At 31.8% G+C, this 15,071-nt stretch overlaps 2 protein-coding genes across 2 annotated transcripts; one reads left to right on the top strand and one right to left on the bottom strand.

The window, feature by feature from the left end:
* Window positions 1-10,192: 10,192 nt before the first annotated feature.
* On the bottom strand, window positions 10,193-11,231 carry LOC111425105 (adaptor protein complex 2, sigma subunit). The gene is made up of 3 exons (XM_023058882.2): window positions 11,147-11,231; window positions 10,855-11,004; window positions 10,193-10,795 (listed from the first exon to the last, which is right to left on the bottom strand). Exons 1-3 carry the CDS (start codon window positions 11,147-11,149, stop codon window positions 10,520-10,522), a joined length of 429 nt encoding a protein of 142 aa, XP_022914650.1. The 5' UTR covers window positions 11,150-11,231; the 3' UTR covers window positions 10,193-10,519.
* Window positions 11,232-11,428: 197 nt separating this feature from the next.
* Window positions 11,429-12,584, top strand: LOC111425124 (Translin associated factor X). Its single transcript, XM_023058906.2, has 2 exons — window positions 11,429-12,137; window positions 12,193-12,584. The coding sequence occupies exons 1-2, from the start codon at window positions 11,498-11,500 to the stop codon at window positions 12,372-12,374; spliced, it is 822 nt and encodes a 273-aa protein (XP_022914674.2). The 5' UTR covers window positions 11,429-11,497; the 3' UTR covers window positions 12,375-12,584.
* Window positions 12,585-15,071: the final 2,487 nt, after the last annotated feature.

A 15,071-nucleotide genomic window follows, 5' to 3' on the forward strand; every position in this document is an offset into this window, starting at 1 on the left:
AGAAAGAACAAAAAAAATTGATACATTATGTTCCATCATAGTATATATGGTTATCACCATAGCAACATTAACTTTTAAATACATACATTAGTTTTAGATAGAACAAAATGATTTTTTGTTAATTATTCAATAACTATAAGAAATATACCCCACAAACTATATATAGTTGTTATCAGAAGAAAATAACAAATTATTTTAGGTCATAGCCAACTATGGTTTCCATTTAAAAAAATAAAGTTATGTCTCAAATCTCGAAAATAAAAGATGGGAAAAAAGTTCTACCTACGCCACTGAATTCTTCGTAAAAAGTTGCCCATATAATGTTTTATTTATAATACTCCATCTTTGATAATAAGTGAGATATTCGCTATTGTCGTGTTCGCAAAATTTTCAGTTTTTGCCGATAGGCCGAAAACAAAAGACGATAGCTGTTCGGAGTTTTCGGCATTAGCATTTTCTCGAAAAACGAGATCATGACATGTAAGCTACTTTTTTTCTATCTCTTTTAGTTTCGGAGATAGCCTATGTGGACATCGAAATTGGGACACCCTGTACAGGTGGGCAAATTTGGGTGTTATATTTGTCCCGGTCTCTTTATGTCCCGGTCTCTTTTTCCGAGACTAATCCAATCCCGCAAAGAACAAATCTCTATCTTCTTTTGTTTTTAAGTTATAGTCGAAAAGTCAAATTTTAGCGATTTCAAAAAATGCTCATATTTCGTTTATTTTTGAAATTAGAGAAATGGGGTTAATACATTCTACAAGCACTTTTTTGAGTAGAATATACTGTCGTTGAAAAATTTTAAAAATAGCTGATAATTTTTGAGATATAACATAAAGTTGTATTTTTTTAAATACAAACTATAGTTGATTATGATGTTACTGAAAAGAGCATATTTTTAGCTTTCCAATGATGTATCGCACGCATGATGTATCTGCAGAAAATAAGCGTTATTTTTCAATTCTAAAATATTAAAGATTAAAATTCAAATTTTTAATTATAGTAGGCGTGAAAAACGCTAAATGCTACTTACAAGGGAAGTATCAGAACTGTCCCTCACCGATTTTGTTGAAATTTGGTACAGCGATAGTATGGCCAAAAATAAGGTTTACATATTTTTTTATACGTGCTAATAAAGCCCCTGGGCCGAGTTATAAGGGTTGGAAATCGGGGCGAAATATATATATTCGCTTATAGGCTGAAAACGAAAATAGCTATCGAAATGTGGTAAACGTAAACTGATATTCATTTTCTGAGGGCTTCCCTAAAAGTAAACTACCCCTAGTTTTTTGGAATATTTTAAAAACTACCTTGTCGATTTTGGCGATATTATGTGTCCTTATAGTACGTTTAAAAATATTAATGACGTGTTTTTTCTTATTTGCCTCTGACCATCCCCTGCAAAGTTACGGGGTATGATAGATTATCCCTTTCCTTAAGAATAATGTGATAATCAGTTACACTTTTGAACAATATTTTGAAGAAAACCATTAATGAGATGTAAATTAAGATTTACGCAGTAAAATAAACCCTATACGACATTAAGGGGTGGTTTTTTTCGCGATAATTGTTTGTCGATTTTGGAGCAATTTACCACGCTGATTTTTTTATACGTTAGTACTATTGTAAGAACTTACAAGGGTTAGAAGTTTGGGGTAGAAAATATATTTTCGCTAATAACTTTCATACTCCTACAGAAAAAGCTTTTTTATCCTTATTCTATTTAAATAACACAAAAGCTAGGATAATTATATAAATATTTATTAATAATGAGTTAAAAAGCAACTGAAAAAAAATGGTTAAATATCACAAATTGCATTCTATTTAAATAACACAAAAACTAGGATAATTATATAAATATTTATTAATAATGAGTTAAAAAGCAACTGAAAAAAAATGGTTAAATATCACAAATTGCATTCTACATTGTTAGAATCCTCTGGTATGTTTGGACCGAGGGTAATAAATACAATGTTCAAAGCAGATAACATATTCGTTTTGGCATCAAAGTCTGGTAAACTGACTTCTGCTCATATGAAAAATTGGCTATAAAATGTCTATTTCCCAAACACCGGACCCAAATCATTACTATTACTGGATTCTTGGAGTGGCCACTGCCAACAGGTCAAATTCAACCCCTGGATGTATTTGGTTTTAGAATATAGAATAATTTCATTAGAAGATTTTCTGATCAAATTATTCTCTATCAGTACGATGTCAATTTGCATCAGCGAGATAATATTTTAAAATTGCAATCCCTAACGCATAACCAGTTGTCTTCCCCACGGTTTATTAATGTTTTTAAATACGCGTGGCTTGCGTCTGCATATATAGAGGAGAGACCAGAACAGTTAAAAATCTCGTGGAGGTTTGTTTTTTCAATGAAAAACCTACGTGCGATGTCTGTGGAGAAATAGCTGTTATAACTTGTGCATGGTGTAAACAATCGTTGTGTTTAAAACATTCTTTCCATGATTTTCATTATTGTGCGACGACCTTTCCTGGTTCGGTCCTAGGAAAAGGGGTCTTGGTGCCCTGTTATGTGTTCGGGATGTTAACGGTCTCGGGCGCCACCTTATGTTTAGAGAGTTAAGGAACTCTTTCGCCTCCAGGTAACTTTTGGGGGTTACAGTCGGAGATCCAGGGATTCGGTATGGGAAAGAAGAAAACAAGAAAAATTCGGAAAACAAATAACTATCAACTTTATTAATAATTAAATAAACAAATAGGAGGGCAGTTTATTGCTTTGTGACCACGGTCGGAGAATGGGGACGGTGGGAATAAATTGACAAGACTTTGACTTTATAATAAAAAAAAAGTTTGAATTAAACAAATAAAAAAAATGAGGCGGAGGTATGGGATACACCTGGAAACCTTCCTAAGGTGCAAAGGAACGGAATACTCGAAGAACCTTCCAAGAGTATTAAGGTTGGGACAAAATGTACAACAATTAATGAAAGTTAACAAAAATAAAATCAAAGTCTTTCAAAATAAATCGGACTTACGGTAAAATAGAAATGCGGATATTTCTAAGAAAAAAAATTTAGCGGGTGTCTTCGGAACTGTTGTTGTAGATGGAACTGTTGAAGAACTGTTGTAGATCTGATGAAGAACTGTTGAAGATCTGATGAAGAACTGTTGAAGATCTGATGAAGAACAGTTAAAAATCAGAATTTTGGCCCTCTATTTATACCATTTTGGGGCGAAAACTGGATTTTTCCGCGTGGGGGATCGTATCAGTACAAGTTATCAACGACTAATTTACAATGCGCGGCGCTAATTAACAAAAATAGCAAAATTCTGACGGCGCTATCGGATGCGGGACATAAAATTACATAATTACAGTTTTTGAACGGGTAAAATCGGTTAAAGAACGGCGGAGTAATTAACAATTAATCAACAATAATTAACGGAAAAATTTATAATACAAATCAAAAGATACCCTTACTTATACAGAAAATCACAAAAATATTTTTAACAAAATCGGCCACTGTTTACGGCACTTATATTCACAGACGTTTTCCCGACCACGTGTTTCACGTTAACACCAATTAATCGGTATTAATTTACGCGCACCTTAACACAAAACAAATCCAGCAGTTGGGTGATGTTCGGGGCAATCCTACATGGGCAATATTTTCAACGGATGACCATCAGGAATGGAGTAATTTAAGAGTGCGGGAAGTTAGCCCCCCATTTTTTGATTTTTAAATTTTTTATTGTTGTTCTAGATTGTTCTAGAGTTGTTCTACATTGTTCCAAAGCGGCAAATTGAAAAAATAAAAACTCCACGAGAAAACCGAAAAAACAGGTTTTTTGACTAGCCCCCCATTTTTGGAAAAGTGAAATTTTCTTTGTTGTTCTGGGTTGTTCTAGTTGTTCTAGTTATTGTTCTAGAAAATCAAAATTGTGGGATACAGCATTACGAAGTTATAACTAAAAATAGGTTTGGCCGCCGAAATGTCTGGTTGATTGCTGTGACCATAGCTTTTCTATTATCAATTCCATATTACAAATATATACTTATTATAGCTAACGCAATCTGGAACAGCTATTATTTTCACTAGATCAACTCTCTAAAGGGCACTTTACTCTTTGAAAATTAAAGTTTTTCGAAGTTTCAGTCAGTAATTCTTGTGTCAGCGGTTTTATATTACACAATAAGAATTAAAAAATACAGAACAATCTAACATAACTCAAACTTTGCCGATTCAAATTGTTCTAGATGTGTTTTGCGTTCAACACGAACATTAATTTTGCAAAATCACATATTTTTTGTTGCTCTAAATTGTTCTTGTTGTTCTAGGTACTTAAAATGTTTATTTAATCACTGCGGTTTTAGTTCTTTTAAAGTTTCATATTAAAAATTACTACTTACAACAATTAAAACAATTCAGAACAGCTGTTATTTTCACTAGAAAAACCTTAAATTTTATTAGTTGTTGTGATATCGGATAGGTTTTGTTGAATCAGTGAACCCAACCTTTAATATAATAATAGTTTTAAAAAATTAAAAAAATATGGAATAATCTGACCATCTAATTTTCTAAAAATCACCTTTCTATTTAAACTTATAATAATAAAACATAAGATGCGATTTAAAGTGTATTTTATTTTGTAAAACTAAGTAATAAATTAATAAATAAACTAAACTAACAAAACAATAACTATTCTTTCACAAAAACTGTACGAAAACTTATTCTAAAGTAAAGTATAACTAAATAAATTAAATCATCTAAATAGACTAATATCACGGAACTCATTTACACACATATATGCTTGTATGGATTTTTTTCTTAAATCATTAAATAATAACCAATTGTTGGGTACAAATGCCTTCGTAGCTGATGATACTTGCGAGGATATAGACTTTGTTCTGGAGTTGTAAATTGCGGGGATAATCGAGTACGGGAAGTTAGCTCCCTATTTTTTGATTTTTAAATTTTTCATTGTTGTTCTAGATTGTTCTAGAGTTGTTCTACATTGCTCCAAAGCGGCAAATAGCAATAATAAAAACTCTGCGAGAAAAACCAAAAAAACAGGCTTTTTACTAACCCCCCATTTTTGGAAAAATGATTTTCTTTGTCGTTCTAGTTATTGTTCTAGAAAATCAAAATTATGGGATTCGGCATTACGAAGTTATAACTAAAAATAGGTTGGGCTATTCATTTAGAAATCATGTTGAGAATGTTTGCACAGATTGCTTTAGTTTCCTAAAATTATTTTCAAAAACCGGTTCTAGTAAAGCAACATATAAAAAAGAGCTGAACTATTAACAGGAATAAATTATTTTGGAAGCCAGAATATTGCTGGCGTGATAATAGTGAATGCTATGTCAAATATTACGTTTCTTTGCACACAACTATTTAAAGAAGAATTTAGTTATTGTAGGACTAAAAACTGCAATAATGGTTTAAACGTTACTTTCCATAAAAACATAATTTTACCAATCGACATTGACATCGTAACAATATTTGGCTATGCATAGCTAAAGCAAGTAATAGCTGATATTTGTAAATGTTTGAAATCGGTTAGATCGGTCTATGATTTCTAATTCCGCATCATAAAAAAAATAGTCGCTATACGGTAGCTCGACGGTAGCTCGCTGGCTGCTGAAACTTCCTCGGGACTGTCGGCTGGACTGATAGAAACATGTGGCTTGTCGTATCTTGTTTGGAAATTTGTTAGTTTCGGCATTATTTAATTATTTGATAATAATTTTTTGGAAAGCACATGTTTTCGTGATTCAGCAATTTTATTAATCACTTTCATTTATTGATGATTCGGTCAGGGAACGTTGTTGGAATTTAAGATAACGGTTTCGAAATGGAAAACGGAGAAAATCAAAGTCTAATTAAGAAAATTATCAAAATTAATAAAATGTGAATTGGGTTGCATAAACGGGCGGTGATAAGGAGATAAGATATCTTTTTCGGAATTTCTACAAATCGGGTGGAAACTGTAACGTTTCGAGGTAGTGTGGGAAGTATACTCGGATATATTTAATTTTCGGTAATTTTTCGGAATATTCGGTTTTTGAAAAATAAAAATAATGTAACTTCGTTACAATTGCCAACAATACATTGAATAAAAAAAGTAAAAAGAAAGAAATTAAATTAATAATGTAGAATACAATTTGTAATAGTCAACCATTTCTTTGCCAGTTACTTTTTAACTTATTATTAATAAATATTTATATAACTACACTAACTTTTGTGTTATTTAAATAGAGTAAGGATAAAAAACGTTTTCTGTAGGATTATGAAAATTATTAGCGAAAATATATTTTCTACCCCAAACTTCTAACCCTTTTAAGTTCTTTCAAAAGTACTACCTAACGTATAAAAAATCATCGTCGTAAATTGCACCAAAATCGATTTTTTCGCAAAAAAATTTAATTTTTGGGGTGGTTAGGGTAGTTAACCCCAGCCACCCCTAAATGTCGTATAGGGTTTATTTTACTGCGTAAATCTTAATTTACATCTAATTTATGCTTTTCTTCAAAATATTGTTCAACAGTGTAACAGTGTATCACATTATTCTTAAGGAAAGGGGTTATCTATCATACCCCGTAACTTTGCAGGGGATGGTCAGAGACAAATAAGAAAAAACACGTCATTGCTATTCTTAAACGTACTATAAGGACACATAATATCGCCAAAATCGTCAAGGTAGTTTTTAAAATATTCTAAAAAACTAGGGGTAATTTACCCCCTGAAGCCCTCAGATATATGTGTGATACATGAATGGAAAGCTCTTTGAAAAAGAATATCAGTTTACGTTTACCACATTTCGATAGCTACTTTCGTTTTCAGCCTATAAGCGAATATATATATTTCGCCCCGATTTCCAACCCTTATAACTCGCCCCAGAGGCTTTATTAGCACGTATAAAAAAATACGTAAACCTAATTTTTGGCCATACTATCGCTGTACCAAATTTCAACAAAATCGGTGAGGGACAGTTTTGATACTTCCCTTGTTAGTTACTATAGCAACGTGAGTTTATTTGTCATTTCATTCATGAATTTTACGAAACAAGTTTCTCGTTTTCGCATTATCTTTAAATAAAACGATAAAATTAAATATAGAATATATTGGAGTCCGCTTTGAAGATGATACATAAGTCATCATATCCCCATTGAAACGGTGTTTCAATGGAAAGTCCGCTCCCAGTTTATAATCCCTAATTTTCCTCTATCTCACCCAATTTCAAAAGAAAAGATTGCTGATATCAAAAAACTTCTAAATCTTATGTTTGGGGAAAACTGGGAAAATACTATGGAAGATTTCATTCATAGATTTCTTCGAACCTTACAACCAGTAAATTTAGTAGAAGAAGATGACAGTTTGTGACTGTTAGTTCCTGAAGTTGTCCATATTTAATTATTCATTTCTACTGCCGTATGTCACACATCTTGTTAATTTTTGTATTCAAAATAGTGTATTTCCTTCTTTGTGGAAAGTAGCAGTCGTGCGCCCGATTCCAAAAGTTGCTAATCCGATCCTCGTTTCTGACCTTCGTCCAATAAGTATACTAACGGCAATGTCAAAAATCATGGAAAAAATTATTAATGGTCAACTGCAGCATCACCTGGAAATTAATAACATCCTTCCTTCGGTTCAGTCTGGATTTAGACATGGTCACAGTTGTACGACTGCTTTAACGTGTGTAATCGATGACATAATGGGTGCAACAGATAGAGGGTACATGACTGTACTTGTTCTATTGGATTACACGAAGGCATTTGATACAGTAAATCACAACCTCTTACTAACTATTTTAAAGCACTATGGGCTGGAAGATTCAGCAGTTGCATTCTTTGAGAATTTCTTAAGTGGTCGTCAACAATACGTGCAGCTGTCTAACCATCAATCTAATGTACGCCTTCTTGGGTCGGGTGTGGCGCAGGGTTCTGTGCTCTCCCCAACCCTGTTCTCAATTTACACAGCACCTTTAAGTAATATTTTTAAGTACTGCAAAGTTCATTTTTACGCAGACGATACTCAGGTGTATATATCATATAAACCTCAAGAACAACAACATTATCTGAATTTATTGAATATAGAATTGTCGGATCTGGTGTCTGCCGCCAACCATCACAGTTTAGTAATCAATCCGAATAAATCAAAAGTTATGATATTTGGCCGAAAAATGGATATTTTGCGTTATGGTGGAGATGTCAGGGTAACGGTCAACGGATCAACGCTCCCCATTGTATCTGAAGCACGTAATTTAGGGTTGGTGATGGATTCGGATTTGAGATTCCGGAGTCACGTGTCAAGTATGCTTCAGGGTGCGTTTGGTAAACTAAAAGCTCTGTACCCCTCTCGCCATCTTCTCACTATCAACACTAAGACTCTACTTTGTAATGCGCTGATTTTATCAAAATTTAATTTTGGAGATGTGGTGTATGGGCCGTCTTTACTTAGGGTCGATGAGCAGCGCATACAGAGGGTTCAGAACGCCTGTCTGCGATTTATTTTCGGGATTAGGAAGTATGACAGAATTTCATATAAGTTGACAGAGGTAAAATGGCTTAATATGGTCCGTAGGAGGCAGCTGCATTGTTGTGTGTTTTATTACAACATAATTCAGAGAGAAAAGCCTCAATATTTATGCCAAAAAATTCAATATCGCACTGACATTCATAACTTGAATTTGAGATTCAGGGGGGCTCTGTCACCTCCTAACCACAATACGGAGTTATTTAAACGGAGCTTCAGTTATCAGATTGTAAAGACGTACAATGATTTACCCACTGAAACGAAACTGCTTGCAAGCGTCTCCTCATTTAAAAAGCGAGTGTTTGGTTGCTTACTTGATCAACAGACGGCAATCCTATCTATTTAAATGTAAGGCGAAGGTGGCATTTATTAAGTATTAGTTTTCTTTTTTTTTTACATTTTTTTTCCCGTTTCTGTCTGTACTGGCAGAGGTATTTCTTTAATTATTTTCTTTATATATCTAGTTTATTCGCTTGTTGCTGAACGTTTTGGAATTTTTTGAATATTATTATAATGGAATTTAAGGTTAAGTTGAGCAGTGTCTCGGCACTGAACTTCGCCATTTCGTACTATTATAATTTACTAGTGAATTTAGTATTTTATTTTATTTCATTTTTTTTTGTTTTGTATAGAATATTTAATTTGTTAATTTGATGTTGGTACGAATAAAGACATTATTATTATTATTATTATTATTAATTAATACATGTCTTGTATTTTTAATAAACAAACTTTACTTGCTAACCATTTTTTATTGGTGAACAAAGTTAGGGATATGATGCTAAGAAATTTAAATTAACTATTCAAAGTTTTTATTCGTTGGTTCAAAACCAACTTTATCCTGAATAATAATAATAATAGTAGTAGTACCTTTATTCTGCAAAACCATGTATTATAGCTTATAGCCACTAGGTAGTTTTATTGTCCGGACCCGCCTACTATAATAAAAATTTTGAACCATGGCGCTTGCTATTTTGGAATTGAAAATTAACACTTATTTTCTGCAGACACCATACATGCGATATATCATTGGAAAGCTAAAAGTATGCTCTTTTCAGTAACATCATAATCAACTATAGTTTCTAATGTATTTAAAAAAGCACAACTTTGTGTTGTATCTCAAAAATCATCAAGTATGTTTAAAATTTTTCAACGGCAGTATATTCTACTTAAAAAAGTGTCTTAAGAACGTATCAACCCCATTTCTCTAATTTGAAAAATAAACGAAATATGAGCATTTTTTGTAATCACGAAAATTTGACTTTTTGGCTATAACTTAAAAACAAAAGAAGATAGAGGTTTGGTGTTTGCGGGATTGGATTAGTCTCGAAAAAAGAGACCGGGACATGGCACCTACTTTTTTCGTATCTCTTATAGTTTCTGAGATAGCCTATAATAACACCCAAATTTGCCCACCTGTACATAAAATATTTGTTACTTTAATGTAACTTAATGAAGTGATACTAATGAGTCTCACCACATAGCTTTTTTGCTCGAATGAGTGTATTTATCTCAGTTTATAAGATTTGATATTAGAGAGACTCTTTTTTAGGACTTCTAAGAATGACCCTAATGATAACTTTAATTCTAATAAATTAACAAAAACTGTTATGTTGATAACAAATATTGAATTAAAGAAAAGTAATTGTATTTATTAAGGTTTTTTTTAATAAAGCTAAATAGAATATCTGGAATGTTATACAGTTTTATTTGTCAATGAACACATACACTTTTACTAATTTATGTACACATTTATAGTACAACACAGTTGAAACATCGCTTCTACAAAAACATGGCGATATACACAATAAAAACTTGGTAAGATTAACCTTATAAATAAAAAAGGTCATTTTATATCCTTTGTTTAACTAAAAAAAATATTAAATATATAAATTGGTTTTTATAAATACCAAGTTTTTTAATTATACAGAAAAAAAATAACATAAAATAACAAGAGCAAAACCTCTTTTTGTATACTTAGCACCTAAATTAAATTTCATACAGATTCAGTTTTATTCAAGAGAGTTTAACATCAACAATTGCTTCAGAACTTTAGTTTGAGAAGTCTCTCGTATTTCCCCGGCCAAAAACATTTCATCTACTACAGTATAAACTTTGTAAAAGTTAAAAACTAAATCCAGTTCGCATACATTGTGGAAGTATTCATTTAAAACTTCAACAAAATTATGAATCGCCTCTAAATAGCACAGGTTATTGTCGTTAACATCTACACAAATACAAAAGTATAAACCAGCGTATCTTCTATAGACGATCTTAAAGTTCCTAAACTAAAAATATATCAAATCATTAATAAATTAAGATAAATTAAAAAAAAATTAATACAAACCTCGACGAAATTGGTATGTTTAGCATCCCGAACTGTTACCACAGCATGTACCTCCTCTATTAATTTCTGTTTCTCATCATCGTCGAAATTCATGTACCATTTCGCTAATCGAGTTTTTCCAGCTCGATTCTGTATTAAAATAAATCGAATCTACAACAAATATAGATTAAAAAGTGGGTGTATCACTATAACCTAACTTTTTATTAAATTTCAAAAAAAAATCTAATATCAATTTAAACTAAATCAATCTAGATTTAATTCGAAATAACACCAGAAATAAACGCAACCATACCATTCTTTTATTATATTCTAAACTTAATAAATACTATACTATTATTATTAGCAAAAAAGCAATCTGTCAACTGTCAGATTTTAACTTATTGATTTTACAAGGTTCTTAAAACTAAAAGTCCCTAGATACATTATATTAATGTAAATAATTAATTATTTATTAAATTTTTTTGGTTAAAACAAATGAAATTATATCGATATTTAATAATAATTTCATATTTTATGTTTAAAATTTATTATTCTACATATTATTTTATGTGTGGTAGCACTGTTAAAAACAGTAAACAAACTTTTAGATAGGTTAGTTGTCATTAGTGTCAAATAACGAATCCGCATAATTTAAGTATAAAAAATGCCTCACGACCATAATTATAAAAGAAAATATTCAAAGCAACCTCAAGTGAAGCCTGAAACGTTAGATGAAGTGGAGCAAACACCAACAATGCAGTTATTTCGCCAATACGCTTCAGAATTGGACGATAAACACGATAGATATGAAAGAATTGTGAAAATCAGCAGAGATATTACAATAGAAAGCAAAAGAATAATATTTTTATTGCATAATGTCGGCGTTGATCTGGATTCTAAACGAGAACAAATACATAAAGAAGCCGAAACAAGATTAAATCAATTATTGTCTAAATTTAAAGCAATAGCTTTAGAATTGGAGGGACATGAACATTATTTGTATTTGAGAGCTTATGCTGCTGGTTTGGAGGAATATTTAGAAGCGTTATATTTCTACGAATATCAAACAACTAATAAACTTCCTTTTATAGAAGACATAACATCAAGATTCCATTTTTCGATTGAATCAGAAAACGAAAGAAAAGAATTAACTCTTTTAACTCCTATAGTTGAAATGTTACTTGGTATTGGTGATTTTACGGGGGAAATGATGAGAAAATGTATTAATAACCTTGGGAGTGGAAATTTGGAAAATTGTTTTAATTTATGTTCATTTGTGAGACAAATTTATGTGGGATTTATGGGTAAAATCTAAGTAAATAAAAAGGAAGTGATTAAATAATTTAAAATTGATTTTAGGTTTGAATTGGATTGGGCACAGTTTTATATCTAGAAAGTATCATACACTGCGGGAGAGCTTGTATAAAATGGAATTGGTTTGTTACAACATTAAAGTGAGGGGTAGTGAAGTTCCTAAACATATGTTGGATGTCGGTTTAGCATCATATCCTAACTTAGATGATGATGAAGGATATTATTAAAATTATTATTAAGATTAATTTTGTTTCTTCACAAAATATATCTTCTTTTAATTTAACAATAATTGAATCGGTGAGTAGAAGAAGGGTCCATGTGCAGATTAATTAATTTTACAGGAGATAGAAAAAACTATTTATATCAAAAAGCAACAACACTGCAATGTTCGTTCACAAAGAAGTTGTTCATATTTTTCCATAGAAATGTTCTATGGAGAAAAAAAATCAAAATTTGTTTTAAAAAATGTCTTTCTTTTCAAAAATCTTTCATACACTTGGACTCTTTTTCCACTCATTTCAGTTCTCATCTTTTTTATTATTATTTTTGATGTCTCATGGATAAATTGTTTATTTTGTTCCACAGAAATGTTTTGTAGTGAAACAAAATCTACATTTTTATTGTTTTGTAAAAATAAATACCATACATTTCATAAAAAAACTTTATTCTGTATTTTCAGTACTTGTAACTTTCCAAAACAATATGGTAGTTAAACTCCAAATCTTCACCCATGGAGTATTGCAAAATGTTCCTCAGGTCCTTAACTTTCTTTTCATTTAGAGGTATTTATCAGTAGTTGTAGTTTACTCAGTCTAAATGTTGGGAAAGACGCTCCATCCATAAACTGGTAGACAGTTACAAAGCCTTCAGTGTTAGCATCAAAAATAAAATGACGGTATCTAGAAACGCTAAACATTTCTTTACTTTTCGTTTCAACAGACCTGCAAGGCTTCTTATAATATTTGGCCCACCAGTCTTTGTAATTGGTAATATCGTTATAAGTGATTCTTTTTAACTGAAATTGTCTACTGATTCTGCATTTCAATTTAATAATAATAACTTTATTCAGGCTTCATCAAGTATAAAGAAAACTTAAAAAAGAAAATATACATATACAAAGTTCACAGAACAGAAAAATAAAAAGGAAAATGATAAGTACAGTCATGTTCACGGGAAATGCACACTCAAGGTCAAGCGCTGTTGTGAGATCCGACATGCCGCTGACCGAGCGCACACTAAGCTCGTGGGCATTCGGCTCAGCCCGTTTAACCAGCGGCATGTCGGATCTCACAACAGCGCTTGACCTAGAGTGTGCATTTCCCGTGAACATGACTGTACATGCCTAAGTAAAATAAAATACATTAAGCCTGAATTTAGGCGGAGTTCAGGTAACACCTGTTCTTCCACTCAAATCAAAAACAATATTAAACTAAAAAATTCAATGACAACCGAGCACCGCCATAGGCTAATGTCGAACATGTACAATAGTTAACCACACATACTATACTATACCGGGTGTCCTTCAAAAGTGGCTCACCCCCATATTTTTTTTATTATTAGTGATATAAGAAAACCATTTGGAATGCATAATTAGGCCGTTAAAACAGGAAATCATTTTCTTTGTGCTTCCGGTTTTACCAGAAGTGAGTACTAATTTCGCCATTTTTTTAAATCTATAAGTTTTTTTTCTTCAGTTGGGCAGACAGCATAATTTCACATAACTTTTACATGAAAAAATTTTCACGATCGCTTATAATTTTTGAAAAAAGAATTATTTTCATTGTTTTTTAACGTTTTAGTACCTTCGGAAAATGTATTACAACATTTGACGCATAGTAACTAGGTTAATAGTATAAACTACGTTATGTTCCTCGTGATTTACTATTTCTCGAGCAGTGATCATTGCTATGCTTTAGTCAGTGGTTCTTTTTTAATAATAGTGTAAATTAACAGTTCTATTAAATTAGTTTTAAAAGAAAAACTCGAAACAACAAGTAAATTTAATTCAATTATAAGGACAAAAAAACTCGAAAGCCTCGATTTTGACACAATTGTATCTTCCGTATTGTCGATCTAACAACTCGACGTAATTCCTGCGGAGATATTTGGGTAACACGATTTTCTAATACCTCACGAGACCTTACAGGTGTATTATACACCTCATTCTTGATTTTGCTCCATAAAAAAAATCTAAAGGTGTGAGATCAGGTGATCTGGAAGGTAAAAAGATAGGAATAAGGAGAAATGTGAGAAAGAACCAGTTTGTTCTCACCGTGGTGGCCACTTTATTGGTCCATTATTACCAATTCAATCGTTATTGTACTTTCTGCTTAAAAAATCAGTAACCACTCTGCTGTTGTGGGGCGCCGTTTTGTTGGAAAATTAGTCCATTATAAGTTCCAACTCGTAGGTCTTCCAGCAAATCCTCAATTCCATTATTAAGGACGTTGAGGTATCTTTCCCCTGTAAGATGACCATCAAAAAATATTTGGACAATTAAAACCAAATCTTTCTTGGAAATTCCCTTCCTCCATCAAATATACATTTTCTTATGCCCAATACCTTTTATTATTTCGATTAAACATACCCAAGTTAGTAAATCGACTCTCATCTGTATACAGAATTTTGAAGGGAAATGCATTATCGTTTTCATATCTTTCTAAATACCAATTACAATACTGGAGTCGTCTTTCATAATCATTCTCGTACAAATGTTGATGTAATTGGTATTTGTAAGAACGAAGTTTATGTTTTTTTAAAATCCTCCACACCGATGTTTTTGAAATTTCGCACTGTATTGCAATCTCCCTAACTGATGCACTGTCGTTATTTTCGATACATGCCAAAACATTTCGTTCCGTATCGCCACTTACAATGTATCTAAGGTTTCCATTATTGACCGGCTCTGTTTGCATTTTCGCCAC

This window comes from Onthophagus taurus, chromosome 7 (genome assembly GCF_036711975.1).
Source record: "Onthophagus taurus isolate NC chromosome 7, IU_Otau_3.0, whole genome shotgun sequence".
In the NCBI taxonomy this organism is placed as follows: Eukaryota; Metazoa; Arthropoda; class Insecta; order Coleoptera; family Scarabaeidae; genus Onthophagus; species Onthophagus taurus.